General features: G+C 40.3%; 1 protein-coding gene across 1 annotated transcript in view; it reads right to left on the bottom strand.

Annotated features, from left to right (window-relative positions):
• The window catches only part of LOC102779545 (neuropilin-1a-like), a 104,927-nt gene that overhangs the window by 22,037 nt on the left and 65,062 nt on the right, over positions 1–17,828 (bottom strand). Inside the window, exons 7-11 of the mRNA XM_087831757.1 lie at positions 11,698–11,853; positions 10,512–10,656; positions 5,837–6,012; positions 5,142–5,297; positions 788–932 (exon numbers count right to left, since the gene is read on the bottom strand). Of these exons, the coding sequence (XP_087687883.1) occupies positions 788–932; positions 5,142–5,297; positions 5,837–6,012; positions 10,512–10,656; positions 11,698–11,853 (778 nt within the window). The remainder of the gene's footprint in view (positions 1–787; positions 933–5,141; positions 5,298–5,836; positions 6,013–10,511; positions 10,657–11,697; positions 11,854–17,828) is intronic.

Below are 17,828 nucleotides of genomic sequence, written 5' to 3'. Positions count from 1 at the left end.
CATGGATTGCTGTAATGTAATCATGTGCGATTTAAAAGAAGCAAAAACTGCAGATCAACAGATTTAGAACTGCCGCAGCACAGCACCTGCTCTCTCTCTTAAAGAGGCTGAAGAAAATAAAAGGATTCAAGTGATGTGTTTAACGGTGAACTTCATTTGAGGAAAAAAAACCAAGCAAACTTTAAATATACCTGCTGTTTTTATGTTTGCCTGCTTTATTTCATTTAACACCTTAAAGTAAACTGAATAACAGAAAATGTGAGAGAACGATGCACAACAACAGAGGCGTAAAGTTTGAGCTTTCTTGTTAGTACAATGTTTTAAACATGAGATAAAACATGCGGCCTAGAGATGTAGTCTGAATGTTTGTGAGTGTGATGACTGAGATCTAAGACTCAGCCCAGATACAAAACATTTACTGTGCGTGTCCCATTGTGCCTCGCTGTGGGTTTTTGTTTCCTTCTGTCAACAACCCGAACGGTAAATTCCATCTTCCTGCAACGAGTTTCCTCGCAGGAATTCACCTTCTTTTTTTTCTGCATGCTCTTTGCTATGGTTTATGAAAGCTCAGTGCCAGTTTCAAGCAAGACCAAGCCTGCCAAAGGCAGAAACCACAGGAGTGTGTAATATCAGGATATTAAACTGCAACATGCTGTTAAGTTTTCCAATGTAATCTGATCCAGTTCAAACTTGCTCCACATCACAGACTTAATGCCATTCTTTATATCTTTGTAGCATAATGCAGAACGACGGACTGATAGATCTGTTTGTGGTAAAAGGGACTCACCCTCCAGTTCGCAGCCCAGCAGCTCTAAACGGAGGCCCACGCCCTCGTTGGTGGCTCTCTCCGGATAGATCCTGATCAAGCGGGTAATAAGTGGACCCATGGATCTCAGCTCCGGGGTGTCATGGTTCTGATTCCCCAAAAATACCTGAAAAAATAAAGGTATTGCACAGATTTAGGCCTTTATATATAAACAAGGGATGTGATTATGAAATGAATGCGCTACAACTGATAAATATCGACCACTGACAGCGGTAAACATCATCTGATCTGCAGCCCTACATAAGCTGATATCGATTTTTGGTGGATATATGTTTGTGTCTCTAAATCAAATGACCATAAAGTTGGAAAGCATGCTTTCTGATCTAACTTGTGCAGCTTTATAGTTAAGTCGTTGATAATTTTACCTGTAATTATCACCAGTGTATAGAGTCTAAGGATCTTTCTGATATGAGATGTATGAAATTGCGTCAAAGAAGTAAACCTATTAAACTGGTATGAAAGCTCTGTCATTTATAGAGGAAGGTACCAGTATAACTAATACAACCAAGCTATTCTGAACACTCTGCAGCACTCACTGCTGTAAAGCCCCATCCTCGGGGCTTTGATAAGAATAACAGAAGAAAACAGCGTGTGCTGCCTCTGATCAGGCATTACTCTGTTTGACAAGGAGCTGAAACAAAATGAAAGGAGGAAATCAGATCCAGAGGCCATCCTTTCATATTTTCAGCATGGAAGCAGCACAGATGAAAATGGTTACAGTCACACCGGGAACCAAGTGGCGGGACACCAAACACCAAACGCACGCCTGCATGTCTGAAGCGCTGCGGTTTCCTCGTGCCTGATTTATTAAAGCCTGCAGAGTGGCCGTATAGCTGGAATTATAATATGAAAAGTTTGTGCATGGACATAACTGTTACACTAAAGCTGCTCCATCTTTGCTAACACCTTAGCATGTTCTAGTATGTGTTGACTAAAAGTGGCCTTTCATAAGAAACAAAAGGCAAAACTGTTGCAGCTCTTAATGTCTACATGTGCAAATGCACAAATTGTTAGGGTGCCTGGGTCATCGGCCCAGTGTTTTGTGGTTTTGGTTCTTTGATTTTGTTTATTTCATTATATTATGGGTTATAGGTTTATTCTTAGTTTAGGTTCTCTGTGTGGGTTTTGTTAGAGTTTTAGTGTTCTGGTTTTCTGTCTGTGATCCATAGTTTCTGTCTCCCCCGTCTGCTGTATCCCCGTTTCAAGTCTGCGTCTCTGTGTTATGTTTCCTGTTTTACTTTGAAGGTCCATGTCTTATGTTAATGTGTCTGGTTTTGCTTCCTTTGTCTCGTTAGGCCTGAGTTGCCCCAGCTGTGTTCCCCTCCTGTTTGCCATTCCCTGATTGCTCCTCCGTGTATTTAAGCCCTGTGTTTCTCTGTGTCCGTGTTGCGATCCACCCTCATCTTGCTGTGTGTTCTGTCTGTGTAAGCTTCTTTTGTATGATCAGTTTTGTTACCCTTTTAAGTTCAGCATTAAAGCTGTTTTTTGAGTTCATGTCTGTCTCTTTGGGTCCTTTCCCTGCCTGCACACAGGCTATTAACAATATAATACATATTATGCATTTCAGATTGCTCAACTTAAATCATATACATTACAAACCTTGTTCCCCTGTCGACTGTAGCTAGAACCATTCGTTTTTGTACAATTTAACCATGTTTTTCTCTCCCTTTTCTCCGTTAGCATTAGTTTACCGTTTTCTTGCGTCTTTTTTGTACATCAAGTTGGTTACCGTTACACCGTTCACTTCCGGTCACACAGGAAGTTACCAAAATAAAAGCACAAACGTTATATTACGTGAATATGAGCTAGTTTTACATATCCGCCGTCACATCCACCCTCATCTTGTTCTGTCTGTGTAAGCTTCTTTTGTATTCTCACTTTTGTTACCCTTTTAAGTTCAGCATTAAAGCTGTTTTTTGAGATCATGTCTGACTCCGGAGTCTGCACTTTGGGTCCTTTTCCTGCCTGCACACAGCCGTTCCATAACACAAATGTTATGTTTGTCTGCAGGTACGCATAAAATCCAACATATATCTGATGAGTATACGAGCCTGCGAGTTTTTAAAAAATTTCCTGTCAGAGAGGGTATCCTTATATGGTCATCTCAGGCACAGAAGCCCCGCCCACATGCTGTTCAAACTTTCAGAGGGGCAGTCAATCAGCAGAAGAAGAAGAAAGAAGGAGGAGTTTAAAGAAGGACAAAGGGGCTGCACGCAGGGGAAATTCAAGAAGAATAAGGATTATTTTAAATTGAGAATCATGGAAAGATTTTCTGGTAAAGAATAAAAAAATGGATCTGGAAATTAGCTTCTGGTCCTCTTTAAAGAATAGTGCCACAATTTATTCAGCCTGTCCTCCAGTATTAGGGAAAATCTTATTACAGTAGCCTTTTAGTTTCTTTAGACAACACTGTGGCACTTTTACACTCATAAAATGCGTGATTTGAATTCGCATACTGGGAGGTTACTGTAATTGTAATCTTAAAATCCATTACAAATGTGGTTCCTGAAAGCTAATCATCTCTTACTTGTGTTTATCTTCCAGGACGTCTGTTTGTGATTAGACAGAATAACCCACATGCACACGTTATACAACTCTATATACGCTCATCTTTATGCACGAACATGCACTGTACGTACAGAGTACGTGCTTGTGCCCAGGCACCTTTAAACACACGTACCACTAAACCTTCCTGCCTCGTCTTTTGAAGGGTTTTTTTATAAAAAGCTACAGGAAACAGAGCGGAGAGGCTGACGGGAGCATCTAGATCTCCGTCTGCAGTAAATCAGCAGGAGTCTGATGGCCAGCTTCGCCCTCCGCCCTGCCATCTGGAAAACATAGAGGAGGATGTCGCACCAGCAGGGCCAGCCGAGGAGGGGAAGAAGGGTCTCGAGAGCAACGACATGCATTTCCTTTTTGCAGATTGGAATTACAGTTATGTTTACAGAGACAGAAAATGACACCAAAATCGTGACTTGTTATGTTTCCGTCATCTAAAGGACAAAAAGAAAAAAGCCCAGCAACGTGAAATATACTTAACAACTTAAAGTTACTTGCATATTAACGTTTTTATCGGCTTCAGTTCAGGACTACACTCTGCACTCTGTTCTCGAGCAATAAAACTTCATTTAGTTGCAGCAGTTTTGTGGTGTCATTAAGCCAAGAAAGTGCTAGAAAGCCGATCGATGAGGGAATCAGTAAGGTATGACCACTAATATTTTTGTAACACAGACGTATCGACACGTTTGATCAATACGCGTCTTAGAGGCTCTGGTGCAGAGAGAAGCGAGGGACCTCGGCACAAAGCTCGGGCGAATGTGAAAAATAAATAAATGCGTGGGTGGTCGAGCAGCAACTCCCGCCGCACTTTTTTGTGTCACCGAATCCTGCTGTGATGATTTCACACCCCCCAATAATGCCGCTTCAGTTTTTTTTACCCACAGTTCTTCTTTCTTCTTCTAGCCTGCGTTTATTTAAAGTACACTAAAATGATTCGCTTCCATAAAAACACAAATTTCTTGATGGAAGTTTTGTGGAGCTCTTCAGACAAAAGCATCCAACAAACACGGACCACCAAACAGAGCTCACATGAAAAGCCGCCTATAATTTAGGTGATTAACATTTCATTCCAGGAGCGGCGCTGTGTCGTGTAGAGCGTCTGTCTCACGGCTTTCAGGAATTACAGATGTCTGTGAGAAGATGTTTATTTCATGTCAACAACTTTTTTTATCTGCTTTCCTTGTAATTCATCGCCTGCTTCACAATGCTGCCGAATGAGACACGGGGAGGAATAAAGAAAGAAGAGGAATAGAAGCCAAAAGAAAAAGTAAAACCACTTTCATCTGATGTGCACACGTGGTCCTTTCAGAGCCGCGAGCACCACCTTCAGATGTGCTCATTTGAAGTCATATTAAGCACATTTAGTCACAGTCTTATGGTTCTGTGTTGTTTTTGAGTTTTGGATTCTCGTTTAATCGGATCGCTGTTTTGATTTAATTATTCCGGTCATGCTGAGCCTCAGTTCTTTTGATATTTTTGAATTTTTGTCCCCGTTTGGTTTTAATTGTTGTTTTGGTGATGTGCAGTTTTAATTTTTAGCCTCTCGGGCAATTTCCTGACTGCGTTTCCTCATTTCTATGTTGGCCGTCATGTCTTTGGTCATTTTCTGTTTTACTCTTTGCGTGCGAACTAATTAATCTGCATCTCAAACAGATAAATAGATGTTTTTTTCAACCTGACCTTCTGGCTGCCAGGCACCGCAAACACAGGCTAATAAAAAGTGACATTTTGCTGTTACATGTGTAAGTGAGCCAACCTTGACCCTGGTGGTGTTCTCCTCCTTCACCATGGTCCACTCCTCTCCGTCCAGGCTGTGGCCCACCTTAAACTTCTTCATGAAGACGTTCCTGTCACGGTGTTTCCCTCCTTGGATCACCACACCGGTCACTATCTTGTCCTGGCCCAGATCCACCTGTGAAGGAGCAAAATACTGTCTACACCTGTGATCTGAATCAAAAAGAAACCTTGTCGCTCTGTGATAGATTATAAAAATGACAAAGATGACTGTGGTTTCATTTAAAAAGAACTGGCTTGGATTGGTGCGGACGAGTGGTTTCCACTCTGGGGACTGGGATCCCTGCAGGTGGGAATCAGGATAATTTGAGAAATCTTAAGACTATTTAGATATTTACTAGTCAAAATGTAGATATTTACTAGCCTGATGCTTCCCATCTGAGTGGGGAACAGGAAAAATAAACTGTATACTCTATTTTAAACTGTTTATAAAAGCACTCGTGGCCATATGAGTGAGCAGACACTGTCTTCATGTCAAAGCATCACCAGCCAGAAACTTTGTGAAGCACTGTTTCAGTTAACAGTGCGGTAGTTAAGGATGTGTGTGTGACTGCTGGATGCATAACTGAACTTTCTAATACTGTAAACAAATAAAACACACATGAGGTCATGATCTGCCTGTTTCATCTCTACACTCAGCTGTGTTTGTGAACCCACCTGCAGCCACTCATTCTTGAAAGGCTGTTTTGTCGACTGTCCGGTCCAGCCCGACCTTCCCGTCAATAAACGCGCGTTCTCGGCCACCCAGCCCCGGTCAGCGTAGGACGAGGCACTGATCTGAGCATCTGAGATCTGGCCAGACACCATCCCCAACATCCCTGCACACGGGTAGTCTGTACAGCAGGAGAACGACGAGCAGACAATGAACAGTGGGTAGGAAACTTTTGAAAGGCGTAAAGAACGATAAGAAATGCCACGGCCATCATTATCTTGTCACTGCTTAAGTCAGCGGTTTTAGTGGAGGCCCTCTGGGTGCTGGAGCAGTGTTTAAACGCTTTGGTAAAAATATCAAAGAGTCATCTTTAATTCCCAGGATGGGTTTGTTTGAATAAACGAGGAATTACTAAACTTTTAGTGTGTGTACGCTGCTGCTCTGTAGACGAAGCAGGGATTCAGTATCCTTTTTGTATAGCACCAAATCACAACAACAGTCGCCACAAGGGACAGTAAGGTGTTTGTGAGAAAACCTATCAGCAAGGACTTTGTGATGGTGGGAAGGAAAAACTCAATTTTAACAGGAAGAAATCTTCAGCAGAGATGATGGAGAAACAAGACGAAATAGAGGCGGATGGAGAGATAAGACAAAAATGCAGCAGTGGTGTATAAACAGGTGGGGAGTGAAAAGACGTGAGTGGAAAATAAGTGCTCAGTGCATCACTTGAAAGTCCTCCAGGAGCCTGAGCCTTTAGCAGCATAACAAGGGGATATTCAGGGTCACCTGATCGAGCTCAAACTAAAAACTTTATCAAAAAGCAAAGCTGTGAGTTGAATCTTAAAGAGGGCGTCTGCCTCCCGAGTCGAGCCTCTCTGATTCTGAGGAGCTTGACTATCAGCAACTATTCTCCTTCTTGTACGCAAGTACAGATTTGACTTTGCGGGTATGTTTTTCTGAGCGTCTTCTGTGGATTGAGGCACCAGCGGGATTTCAGTCTCACGCTGACTCCATAATATTGAGATCAGGGTGATGTGAGCTGCCACAACATCTTTTTCAGGACTCCTAGTTAATTCTTTTTGACTGCGACTGTAAGTTTATGGTCACTGACATTAAACAGAATGATAACGGGCAGTTTAGAAAGCTCCCTGATAGCAACATGATTGTGATGGATAAGAACCCAAACATCCAAACGTCTGTGTCTCAGCTGTGTTTTGAACTAAAATAAGTGCTTCGTTTTATATTTCTCCTGCCATTACTGATGTTACTATAATGGCTGGATATACTCCAACACCTATCAGACAAAGGTTGTTAGGTATGAACATGTCTGTGCCCTCTATGTTCAGGCCAACATTAAAGGGAAAAAAGAGGAATATGCCTCCTCCTTTGTGACTGTTAGATCCAAAGCATTCATCGTGTTGCCGCATAGTAGGGCTGGGGCATATCATACCTTTCACGGTAATACTGGGATAATGTTGGGCAACGATAAGAAAATGAAATATCGCGATAGAATATGGGTAAAACGCGCATGCACAGTGAATTTGTTTTCATAAAAAGCAGAAAAAGCATGGCGGCGGAGAATGACAAAAGATAATAGCTGAATGAAACGGATGAACCAGAACTGGTTTGTAAAAATGCTGCAACTTCACTGGTGTGGAACTGGTTTAGCTTTCGTCCGTCAGATACACAACAAAGCACTATTTTTGGTAGCGCATGCTAGCGGGCCGTCGTTATTACCGTGTTGTTTGGAAAATACGGCACACTTAAAATCAATCCTTTGATTTTTCCTGAAAATCGACAGTGCCCCTTATAATCCCATGTGCCTTATGTTTGAATTCTGGTTGTGTTTACTGACCTGGAAACGATTTTATGTCGTACACGGCGCTCGAAAATCTGTCAAATGTTTTAGTACGACTTTGCTAAGCTACGAAGCCGCACCGCTTGATGGATTGTCGGAGCATTACGGCTATTGTAGGGAGGAGCCTCGCGGAGTGATACGTACTGCGCTTCAACATAATGTTACCATATTGTGTGTGTATAACCTCTTTTTAGGTTTTGTGGACATTATACATGGTTTTGCTGAGGATATGTCGGCCAATTTCCACTGGAAATGACTTTTGGTTAAACTGTCAGCAAGGAATTTGCATTTGCACTGTTAAATTTTTATATAGTTTTAATGCACATAAAAAACAGCTGCTTGTTTGAGTGAAAATACATTGATGTTTGTTTGTTTTTTTTGCACTAATAAAGTTGTGGAGTTGTAAAGTATTTTGTCTAGTGTCAATTATATCATCAGTTATATCATTATTGCAAATTTTCAAATGTATATCGTGATAAATATTTTTGGTCATATCGCCCTGCTCTACTGCATAGTAAGTACCAGCTAGATGATGAAAAATGATTTGTATGAAGAGTTACCAGACACCAAAACACTGCTAAGTTAATACATTAGGACGAGGAGGGGGAAGTTGTCACAGTGGAAATGATTTTATTTCCTCTTGATGAGCGTGAGAGGGGATAGGAGAAATTCTGCATTCAGGGTAAAAGGTAATTTAGTTGCATTATACACTTGACAGCACCTTGCCAGATGATACCGAGCCTCCACTGAACACTCCAGCAAAATAAATGAAGAGGCTGCATTATTCATGCAGAGCTAAAGTTGGTCTAAACAAAGCTTTCTTTCAGCACATAGAAGGCTTGGAAAGTTTCACTCCTATTGCAGTGAAGTCAAGTTGAGTTTTAAAAATAATTTATATAAACCAAAATGACAAATTTGCCCCATTAAGCAAAACCGGACAGATCTCTGATTCAAATGAAGAAGGAGAGAAAAGTTTACAACTACAAATCTGCCTCACATCATCAGAGGTCAAGAGGCGGCTCGCAGCAGAATCTTAGCAACATGTTGGAGGTTTAAAGTCTCGCCTCACGGGCATCATGACGCTGACAGACTCATCGACGTGTGTGAAAAACCTGCGACCTTGAGGTTACAGTGCAATCTGTTCAACAACCGGGCCAGGCTGCTTTTTCGAATGCTTCCATTTTCATTACAGTGTTTAAGTGCTGGAAAATATTCTGGGATAATGACTGGATAAGCTTGCCTGGAATGTGAACTCTTAATAATACTTGCACAGCATGGTCTAGTCATTGCAAGCCCAAGTTAAATCCATTATCCACAACAAGCTAGAGCTAATATCCGGGCCCAAACAGTCATATTATTTGCATTTGACAAATGCTCCCACAGTTGTATCTGCCGTTTAACAACAACAACAGCTCTTGGGGATGTAAATTCTTGCACAGTGTGAAAATATAAAGCTATTCAGACTCCCTTGTGGAAACCTCCTACAGGGCTACCAGTGTGCGTTTTGATGTTGCTGAGCATCAAAACGCACGATAACGTGCATTCATGTTTTTATCACTTCTTTAAATTGCGAAAATGTAGATAAAAACTTTTGTGCTCTGAAGTAAATGATGGCTCTGCTTCAAGTGCGTTACCTGCATACAGCACACATATACACTCTCCAAACTGCGTCACTATATCTCCCGAATCACCTGTCCGGCACTCTATATCCAGTTCTCCAATGAGTAAGAGCCTGATATCCAATTCATGAGGCCCTCCTACTGAGAGTTGTTTGTAGCACATCAAGGACTGAGGTTTATGTAATGTTAGGGGATGAGTAATGAGGCACCATGATTTTCCTTTGCTCCACTGTAATGAATAACGGCATCCTTCTGTGGGAGTTTGCGCTCGCTTTGGAAGCAGTGATTATTTTAAATCAACAGAGAGCGGCGGGGGTTTTTCATCCACAAAGCGAAAAGATGTTAGTTTGATTCATGATGAACAAAAGTGAAGAAAAAGTAAAAGGAATAAAAGAGAACAGACGAGCTGGTGAAATGTTAGTAATTTCTTTAAGAGATCAGTGGCTTTTTGTTTTTGGCAATTAATGCAGTTCCTCTAACGATCACTCGCGTAGGACTATGAGTAAGACTCGCATCATAAAACGCTAACTTTACAGCAGAAAACAATCATGATTACAGCCTGTAATCACCACCTTCATCACAACTTTACCCTGGTGGATTTTCAGAAGCTTAAAAGTTACCCACTTTCTAGCACGTTCTAGCTCTGAAACAAGACTGCGGGGCTCTATCCATCTTTTAAAGAGAGGCTATGTTAAAAATTTCAGCTCAGGTTTGGAGAAGAGCACGAATGGTCTATAAAAACGGAAAAGAACTGAACATTTTTCATAATTAAAATTTCATAAAACATTTAATAAATGATAAATCTTTCTTTTTGTGTTTGGGGAAAAATGCAGAATATTTGCAAGAGATTACTGAGCATGGAGAAAAATTATGGAGATGGTAAAGTGAGCTGGAAACTTCTGTATATACAGTCTGTTTGGCTTACTATATTAGAAAGTAGGGAAAAAAGCAATCCAGTGAGTATTAGCAGATGCATACGCTGCATATGTATATGTTAGATAAGGGGGAAAAAATGATTACATTAAACTTCATTAATCCCCGAGGGGACAGGGAAAGTTAATTAAGAAGAAAATGTATGAATGGAATATGTAAAAACACGGACTTCAGCACTAACGGTATGCGGCGGAGTAGCTGTGGAACATAAATCTATACATCAGGAAGCTGGGAGTGAGGTCCCACATCAGTATGTATGAGTTTGTGTACCTGATGTTCTGCAGCCGTAGATCTCGAAGCGCATACAGATGCCTTGCTCCCAGGACATAGGGCGGATACGAATGTAGCGAGCCAGAGTGGGTTTGGGAAGATGGCTGCGAACTTCATCTGTGGGGTTGTCGTTCCCCAGAAAGGTCTAAAAATACAGGCACAGAAGAGCATCTGTTACTTTACTCATATTTACCCACTTCAACCGGGCCGCTGCAGTGACTGATGGGTTTAAAACTGTGTGGACTGTTTCCAGATTGGCTTCCATACATGACTTTGGAACTCATGTAACATTAAAGAAATGCACAAACGTTATGTATGCACGCATCACAGTTACTCCTAAATTAGGTGATTTTGCTGGGAGAAAGATTAAAGCGTGAGGGTGCAGGGGATGGTCTTTAAATAGAAGGAGAAAACCTGAGCAAAACAGCAGCGCTGGCAGGAATGTTTACTGCTATTCATCACAGTCGCTGCTAATCAGTACAGCTATGCACTGTAACACTGTAAGTGTTTGCTACTCCCACCAAAAGTGCAAATAAAGCTTCTGCTCTGGCTGCTAGCATCTCCACGATCGACAATAGAAATGAGTGTTCTTCCCAATAATACAGCTGCTACTACAGTAACACCACAGCTGCCTTATTGAAAATTATTTATTCGTTGCACATGGCTACAGCAAACTGTATTGATACTACTGGTACAACTGCCTGAGCTGCGGCCTTGTGGTTATGCAGACCTTTAAGAACTGAGCTTTCAGTGTGTTTTTGCATGACTTTAGATGATACTGTATTATCAGAGTAATTAGAATTTGGGAAAAACAACAAATAACACCTGAAACAATAAACCACGAATGTTCAGCGTGATGCAGATTTAGCGTAGAGTAGACGAGATTTTCTTTCGAAGCTTCGTGTTACACAGTTTGTCAGTATGTTGCCTAATTTCAGTCCCTAGAAGTTTATTTCTGCACCAACAACTTCCAGTGCCAGAATAAATGAATTCTAAACGTGTTAAAAGAAGTGGGATGCAAAGCAGACCTTCAGTGCACACTTTAGTTTAGGCATGCAGCCAGCTGCTGTAGCCTTGGAAAACATTGATTCAGCCATTTACCTCATTGATTAGAATGCAGGGTCCTTCATTACTTGTCAGCATTAGGTAGATGATCATTGTAAGAGAATAAGTGACTCATCGTTACCTTCTGCTTTGAGCCGTCCTTCACGGCGACCCAGTCCTCTCCGTTGGAGCTCAGGTCCACTTTGTATGTGCGAACGTAGTAGTGCTTCTTGGTTTCTTTTGAGATGGCACCTTGCGTCCCGATGGCTTTGACGAATCGTAGGAACCCCAAGTCCACCTGTAGAGACAACAAAGTCCAACGACGGGAAACGACTGAATCCTACAACTGTAACCAAGTGGAAATTCCAACATTCCAACATGCCGAAACCCCAGACTGTCTTTATGTATAATCTGTGGCTGATAATGAGAAATACTAGACCATTAAGAGTTGGGTTTGAAGAAGATTTGCCTAAAAATTTTAAACTGTTACTTATGTGATGGATAAACAGTAATAAAAGCAATCAGTAAAGGTGAAAAAACATGTGAATACAGTACATAAACAGTGGAAATGTAAATGCATTAAGGTTGTTGAAATGGGTAAAAATCAAAATTAGCTAAACCGTTTTAGAAGTATTGTACAAACTGTTAGAAGAGTAAAAGTAAAAAGTGTGTGGGTGAAAGCCGTGGGGGACTTCAGAGACAAAAATATTTTAGGAGCGGCGATTAAAGGAGTGGATTTGTGACAGAAAACCCAACAGCAGATGCTTTTCCACTGAACAACAATTACTGTCAAAGAGCACTTAAGCAAGGAAATGAAAGCCTGTAGATTCGAAAGTTCTGAGTTTTGAGGCCCGATTTAACCCCAGTGCACTCAAGCATAAGATTGTGTTTCTTTGGGAAGAACTTAAAGCGTCAAAATGTGCCTGTAGTGAAATAAAGCAACTTGTTTTTGCAGAATTCAAGCATTTTCTGCAGGTTAGTTCTTGTATCTTGTAGAAAATATACAATAAGGACATAATATGAAAGCAGCACTGACTGGATAGGCTACAGTGTCTTGCTCTGTTTTACTTGAGGCATACGGGAAACAAGGACTCAGACCTCATTAATTACACTGTGATTCATCATTAACTAGACGGTGAAAAATCAGAGGAGGATGCTGGAGAGATATGCCACCCCATTTGTAAACTCAGACACATAACCTAATGAGAAAGAGTTTACAGAAACATTAAGCTGCCACTTGTTTCTATGAGTAAAATGCTGGCAAGTGTTATAAGTAATGAATACTCACTTTCTACAAATATGCACTTAAAGACAGTGAGAGGAGGCATCGATGGCTAAAATCATCTCTCTTGTTTTAGCTATTAATCCTAGAAGTTACTTCAGATTTTGACGTTTCTTTCATTTATTGTTTGATTGAATTTGACTGTTAGACGCAACATGTCAGAGCTTTCTCATTAACAACAATGTAAAATTTCCCTACGAAGTAATTTAGCATGATACACGATTTACGTCTAAAACTGTCCACACGCCTGACGGTGTGTGTTTGTAGGAGCTCATGACTACTTTTATGGTCGTCAGTCTGCATTACTACTAACTAGTGTGTGACATGCGCGGTTGGTTTTAAGAGATTGTGTTAAACCAATAACTGAAAGCAAAGAATAAATATGTAACTCGACCACGGGCGGGCTGAGGGGCATGTCAGCTCGAAGGGAATTAACAGTAAACCGCTGTATTACTCAAACCTACTACAACAGGTGCTGAAGATGTTTTTTTGGACTAAATAGCAAAATAAAGACCAGTCAGGAAATATAAGGAGTTAGCTAAAACACTTTCTTTTTGGGAGCTGTCTTGTTGTTAACAGTAAAGTTCTTGATCCACTTTAATCTTAAAAACTGAGACCTTGGTCGACAACAAGGCGATTTGCAGTAACAGTTTTAAAAAAAGCACGATGTGTCTGGGGCTTTCTCAGATTGACTCTGAGGCTACACTGACTAAGCTTACTGTCATGTGTCTGTCTAAGTTAAATTATCCAGTATAGCAAACAACGACAAACTTCCCAGAAATCCTAAAAATAGAAAAGAATGTGAAATGAAAATGATTCAATCACGCTTGAAAATCCCCCAAATGGGAACATAATATTGTGTAACTCAATTTTTCCTTTTAACTAGTACAGAGTCTGTTCTGAGAGATTGTAACTATGACGTACAGATGTTCTTAACGTGCACGCAGTCATTAAGTTTATAGGTTTGACAAGAGGACTCATGAAGAAACGCTCACTGAATGCATGCGTGTGATTGGTCTGTTCAAATGTGGCTGCACAGAGTGTGCAGACCTGGGGTTGTAGCTTTCTCAGGGAATAGCTAAATTGAGAGATAAGGCACTTGGCGATAAATGTAGGGTATGGCGTAGATTTAAATTAAATGTGGTTTAAAGGTTACACATTTTTTTTGCAGCTGGAGAATAGAAAGAATCACTTAAAGCTTTGACATATAAAAAATAAAAGTGGCTACGTCAGATTTAAGACACCTGCTGTAGGGGCAACACTGGCCACACAGAACAAATTAAAACATAAAAACAGCTCATCCAGACAACTTCAGATTCAGCACCGTGCTCGCTACGATACAGAGCAACACGTCCAACGAGTTCGAAGAGGATCAGATAAGCATTTGTCGACCTAAACAGACAGTAGGACAGCTATATGCAGATTTCTCAAATTATTAGCAAGAATCTCAGAAGCGATCATCTTTTTTCAACCACACATTTTACTCGATCAAAACGGATCTCCTGGCGATACGTTTCCCCCAAGTTTCTTTCACGAAATTATGATCTAAGGGCTAAAAAAACAGATAAAAATAATTTTTCAGATGGCGGAAGGTTTTTTTGTTTTTTATCTCAATGCAGCACAGCAGCGTCCAGAAACACGGCTGTTCAAAGTGCTGAAAAAGGAAACGATAAAAAAGGAGATTAAGAAGTGATAGTTATCATCAAAGAGAGCAGCAGTGATAACAGAAAGCCTCACAGTGGTCTATAAATGTCCACACTAACGCTTATCTTAAATTAAGATTTCTTATTTCACCAACAGATTCGTGTTCGTCACATCGAGTTTCTCCAAAGTTTGGAAACAATTTAAATGTGTAATAAAGACTTTCTATGAGGCTTCCATTTAATTCCTCTTAAACTCAGTCGCTTGTTTGTTGAGTTTCTAAATTATCAGTTGCATACCAAAATACACTCTATATGTGGGATGGCTATAATATATGGTGTGTAATTATATTACCATAGAGACACTGCAGCTGTGATATTGTACATGGGAAGACCCCAGAAGTCAGGATTTGACTTCTCCCACTGTTTCCTTTTAAGGAGAAGAGCGGAGAATAGCTTCCCGCAGGTCTTTGTGGGATGTGTAACTGACAGGGAGACCCCTGGGAAACGATACTTTGTGGGATTACTTGACGGCGCTCCCAGCTCTGTTCTCATCTAAATTCCCATGAGACGTCTCACCCACATACACTATGCATACTGTATGTGACCGAGAAGCTTTACACAGCAGGATTTTGTTGTGAAATCACAAACAAGCTACCAGATCTGCTCTGACTGAAGAAGTGAAGCAAGTCGGGGAAGGTTAAGTCAGAGGGTACCCTTAACTGGAAAAACTGGTACCAATTTTAAATTATTAGGAAATGCATAATCCTAAAAGAAGGTTTGTTTTAACAAAGCTCATTTTAGCTAGATGTTTAAAAAAATTGCTAGTGCTGAAAGGATTTCGAAAATATTAATTTCTGCTAAACTATCAATAGTAGGTGTCACAGTCATTTTTGTGTTTCTGGAGCTGTGATTTTGTACTTAATGGACACTCATATACGGAGAAATTTATCTGAGATTTTGCTACAGCAGCCTGCAGTTAATGGTGTGCTTTCTTGGCCAGGCGTCCCTTAGAAAGGAGATTTCAATCTCAAGAAACTTTCTGATTAAATAAAGGCTTAAATTAAGAAAGGCTGGTCTTGTAATAAAAACAGAAGGTAAGTCAGTACACTGGGAGGTGAGGAGGTAAGTCGTGAATACTGCGTGTAGGATAAATGTTAATTCTAGTGTAACATAATAGATATCAATACGTTTTGTAAAAACCTGACTTGAGAAATCGACATATTCTCATTCCCAACTAATCATATTACGGAAACGTTGCCATTTTTCATCATAGTTTTACACAAAAAGTGCTCCCAATTTCCACTGTGAGGGAGGAAGTACCAGAAACCTACAGTAGTTTGCAGTAGTTGGTTTTTGGAGTGGTGGATGGGACAATCCCACAGCCTCCAACCAGAAGACAAAAGTCCAAATCCTGTCTGGGATTTTACTTTTGTTTTGACTTTCGTAAGCCCATGAAAGTACATGGTTTGAATTAAAGTACACCCTTTCACAACTTTAATCACACGTTAAAAGGTAAACTTCTATCTACACTACAAGTGACTTCATGTCCTACAGTGAAAACACTGCCAGACCACTTTTGGCTGCGGTCTCATTGCGTCTGTATCTCCGTGGGACTCGTAATGAACTCCATCTGGTGACCATGCATGTTCAAAAATGATGCTACAGCATGTTAAAATATGATGTCTGTGGGTCCTGACCAAACATCTTGGGTATAACAATGGGTTGGAGGGACTGCTGTTTCCCTGTAGTGCTAAAGTTTCTTCTGTGGCAAAAACAATATTTGACACAAGAGCTTTTAAAGAAAAGGGAGACCGTTTACTTAAGATTAAACAAAGTGTTTCAGGAAAACCATCTACAGCCATCCTTTGGCCAGCCATTGCTGTCATTACATGTTTTCTGCAGCGGTCGGCCATAACTCCATTCTCCAGACTTCCTCCATCAAGCAACCGAGGGTAATTGCTCTTCCATCTTCTAATTATTCAACACTTGGCAGTGCCTACCATTTATGCCACAGAAAATGGTCACACTTAGAGCTTTTTAATGAAGGGAACAAAATGCAGGAAGGGGACATAACTCGAGCTGAAGTGTGGCTAAATGAGATTGAACAGAAACTCTGTTACTTCCTGCCAAAACAGGATACTGCTTTTAGAGTGATAGAGAAAGAATGAGCGTCAATTATTCCATTGTCATCTGAAGTTTTTAGTTTTTACTTAGGAAAGTGGAGGCCTGTGGTGATGCAGCTGATTGCAGTTTGTTTTTATGGATAAAAAAGATAATTAGATGGTTGGAACGTGTGGAAAACTACACAACGACCTAAATATTAATTTTATTTTCATATATTTACCAAGGTTTTGTCCATACAGCTGATATTTTATTAGGCTGATTATTTGTCAAATCAAACAACAATGAATAACACGTTTATTCTGTGATTTACAGTGCATATGGAAGCTGTGATAAAGGTTACTTAGCCCAACAACCCATAGATTCTTCTTACTCATAAAACTGTTACTGAGCTAGCGAGAGTATCTCTTACTTCTGGGAAGTCATTTGATTTTGGAAAGCGTATCTTTCATTTTAGACAGCCTTCTACATTGAAACCAATATGCTTATAAAACCAATACTTTCAGCTTTATCAGATGACCATAATATTACAAAGCAAGCAAGACTAAGAGTCCTGCAAGAAGTGTGGTGAGATTGGGCTAGATTATTAGCATACAGCCGTTTTTATATAGTATTTCACTTATAGCACTTTTTTTTTTTTACTTTCCCTCATCGCCTGGACCCTTTTAAGGGAACGTAACAATCTGTCAGACCAAAATGCATGTATTAAAGTTTATCCAATAGATAGCTTGTTTAGCTACATGCTTGTTTAGCATGTAGCTAAACAACCTACATGCTAGCTTGTTTAGCTACAGCATGTAGCTTCTTTAGCTACATGCTAGCTTGTTTAGCATGTAGCACATCCTGACCTGTTTTGAGCTTAATGCTACATGGATAATATTGGAAATCAAGGGCTGCCTGGAACAGTCGGAGAAGACGGTCCAGTATATGAATACAGAATGATTTAAAAAGCAGTGCAAAACTGACGCTGTATTTACGGTAAAGAGTTGCAAAGAATTTTATTATGGCCTTTTATATTCACATTATATTCAAATGTTGAAATAAAACTGCATCTGTTGACGTCCAATTTCACTTCTTAAGTTATTTTGTTAGTTTCTAATTTTAAATATATTTCTGGAACTACAGGGTTTCCTTCTAAAATAATAAAATAACAGCAAATTCTCATTAACTGCTCATTGATTTTCATGCTGCGAGGAAGTGAATTTGAAGTGATGTCCAAACAGCTAA

This window comes from Neolamprologus brichardi, chromosome 18 (genome assembly GCF_056152115.1).
Source record: "Neolamprologus brichardi isolate AB-2024 chromosome 18, ASM5615211v1, whole genome shotgun sequence".
NCBI lineage: Eukaryota > Metazoa > Chordata > Actinopteri > Cichliformes > Cichlidae > Neolamprologus > Neolamprologus brichardi.
Note: the sequence above shows the minus strand (reverse complement) of the source record. Positions and strands in the feature narration are given on the sequence as shown.